The sequence below is a fragment of the Cebus imitator genome, unplaced genomic scaffold, assembly GCF_001604975.1.
Source record: "Cebus imitator isolate Cc_AM_T3 unplaced genomic scaffold, Cebus_imitator-1.0 Scaffold160, whole genome shotgun sequence".
Taxonomy (NCBI): Eukaryota; Metazoa; Chordata; class Mammalia; order Primates; family Cebidae; genus Cebus; species Cebus imitator.
This window is the reverse complement of record NW_016107475.1, coordinates 1,995,823-1,998,849: the sequence shown is the minus strand read 5'-3', so window position 1 is coordinate 1,998,849 and position 3,027 is coordinate 1,995,823. Positions and strand designations below refer to the sequence as shown.

Here is a 3,027-nt window from a genome sequence, read left to right as displayed (position 1 = left end):
ATCAAGGGAATGGGAACTATTCAAAAAGAAATGCCCCACAAGTGTAACCATGGCAAAACTGGAGGAGTCTACAGTGTTACCTAGCGTGCTATTGGCATTGTTGTGAACATACAAGGGCAAGATTCTTGCCAAGAGAATTAATGTGCATATTGAGCACATTAAGTACTATAGGAGCCGAGATTGCTTCCTGAAATGTGTCAAGGAAGCCAAAGATAAAGGTACCTGGATTCAACTGAAGTGCCAGCCTGCTCCACACAGCGAAGTGCACTGTGTGAGAACCAGTGGGAAGGTGCCTGAGCTGCTGGAGCCTATCCCCTGTGAATTCATGACATAATAGGTATAAACAAAGATCTCTGGACTGTAAAAAAAAATAACTAAATTTTTTTCAGGTTATGTACCCCCTTATAATGCTACAGTAGTTCAGAAGTTGTTGGATCAGGGAGCTCTACTAATGGGAAAAACAAATCTAGATGAATTTGCTATGGGGTAAGTAAAATTGAAAGCTTCTCTTGAGTTTCTTCTATCTGTGCCTTTATTTTCACTAAATGTAGTTTCCTGAAAGGATTGAGGATCTAATGCCAGTTTCTTAGTCCCTCTGTGAGATTATGTTCAGTTTAATAGATATATAGTCATCTCTAACTTTGTTTTTAGTTTGTATTTCCCTGATGACTAATGATGTTAAACATCTTTCCAGGTGTTTATTTTGCCATCCTTGTATCTTCATCAGTGAAGCAGCTGTTCACATTCTTTGCCCATTTTTTGAAATTGGGCCATCTTCTTATTGCGTTGTAAGAACTCTTTCATGTATTTTAGACTCAAATCCATTATCAGACAGGTGCTGACTGGCAAATGTTTTCTTCAAGTCTCTGGTTTATCTTTTCATTCTCTGAAAATGCCTTTCAAAAAGTTCTTAATTTTGATAAACTCCAGTTTATTGATTTTCTTGAGACAGAGTTTCACTCTTGTCATCCAGGCTGGAGTGCAGTGGTGCATCTCAGCTCACTACAACCTCCGCTTCCTGGGTTCAAGCGATTCTTCTGACTCAGCCCACCAAGTAGCTGGGACTACAAACACGCATCACCATGCCCGGCTAATTTTTTTGTATTTTTAGTAGCGTCGGGGTTTCACCATTTTGGCCAGGCTGGTCTTGAACTCCTAACCTCAAGTGATCCATCTGCCTTGGCCTCCCAAAGTGGTGGGATTACAGGTGTAAGCCACCCATACCTGGCCTTCTTTTCTCCCCTTCCCTCACCCCTCCTCTCCTTTTCTTTTCTTTTTTTCCTTTCATAGAGATACGGTCTCACTGTGTTGTTCAGGCTGACCTCAAACTCCTGAACTCAAACTGTCCTCCCAGCTTGGTCCAACAAAGTGTTGAGAGGCAAAAGCAACCTGTGTCTGGCCCATTTTTTCCTTTATTTTTTAGAGATGGGGTTTCACTATGTTACCCAGGCTGGTCTTGAACTCCTGGGCTCAAGTTATTCTCTGACCTCATCCTTCCCAGTAGCTGGGACTGCAAGCACACATAACCTCACCTGGCTTAATTTTTTTCTTTTATGATTCATGTGTCCTAAGACATCTTTACCTAACCAAAGGTCACAAAGACTTTTCCCCTACAAGTTTTATATTTTAGCTCTTACATTTAGACCTGCGACTCATTTTGAATTAGATTTTCATATATAGTATGAATAAAGTCCATTTATTAAACATTCAGATATCCATTAATTCCAGCACTAATGATAAAAAAGATTATCCTTTCCTCATTGAATGATCTTAGATTTTTTTGTCAAAAATCAAGCACATTCATGTGGGTCTGTTTCTGGACTCTGTTGCACCTCTGTTTATTCCAAGCCTTTAAATTATATAGTAAGAGTCTTCTAACTTTGTTCTTCTTTTTCAAAATCATTTTACATAATCTAGATCCGTTGTATTTTGATATGTTTTAGAATAACCTTGCTAATTTCTACAAAGAAATTTAATGGGATTTTGATTGTGATTGTGTTGAATTTATAGATCAACTTGGGAAGAATTGGCATTATAATACATGTCTTCAAATCCATGAATACCTAAATTTCTCCATTTAGTGAGATTTTGTTTTTCTCGGGAATGTTTTTATGATGTTCTGCATACAAATCATATATATAATTTGATTTATTCCCATTTTATGTTTCTTAATGCTATAGAAAATATTTTTTTCAGTTTCTAATTGTTTATTTCTAGTATGTTGAAACATAGTTGATTTTTCTATATTGACTTTTTATCCCATAACCTTATTAAAGCTCGCTTATTAGTTCTAGTTGGTCTTTGTGTATTCTATGGAATATTTTATGTAGCAGATTATGTAGTCTACGAATAGAGTTCTTCTTATTTCTTTTACTTGCCTTATTGTGCCAGTTAGGGCCTTAGTTGCAATGCTGAATAGAAGTAGTAAAAGCAGATTTCCTTGCCTTGATCCTGATCTTGGGGAAAAGCATTCAGTCTTTCACCAAAAATACTTTATACTTACCCTTTTATGACACTTATTTATAATATTTGCTTGGTCTTTGTTCCCTGTTTCATAGAAACAAGAGTCCTTGACTGTGTAGTTCAGTGGTATCTCTTGGAATTCATTAAGTGTATGTTGAATGAACTAATCCATGGGAGTAAATTTGAACAAAGGCCTTTGTAGGACATTACCTTCGTCAGCTGATCAAAATTCATATCACCAGCGAGGGTGAAGTGGATGGTGTGCCTCCAGATGTAATTGTCTAAAGATATGATATCACCTATGTAATATTCCAGCTGAGAATGTATAACCTGACTCTAATAACAGAGAAACAAAAGATTCATCCAAAATGAGAACCATTCTATTAAAATATCATATGAAAACAAAAAGGGGCTGTGAAAATCTTCCAGGATGAGAGATAAAGAAGGCAAAACCTAACATCATAAAACTTAAGAAAATTTAGAGTAGGTCGGGCCTGGTGGCCCACACCTATAATCTAAGCACTGTGGGAAACTGAGGCAACAGGATTGCTTGAGCCCAGGAGT

At 37.2% G+C, this 3,027-nt stretch overlaps 1 protein-coding gene across 3 annotated transcripts in view; it reads left to right on the top strand.

Moving 5' to 3' along the window:
- QRSL1 (glutaminyl-tRNA amidotransferase subunit QRSL1) overlaps positions 1-3,027 on the top strand; it is a 39,533-nt gene that overhangs the window by 12,900 nt on the left and 23,606 nt on the right. For all 3 annotated transcript variants that reach the window (XM_017543756.2, XM_037743956.1, XM_017543757.2), the window contains exon 4: positions 390-486. In XM_017543756.2, coding sequence (XP_017399245.1) covers positions 390-486 — 97 coding nt within the window. The remainder of the gene's footprint in view (positions 1-389; positions 487-3,027) is intronic.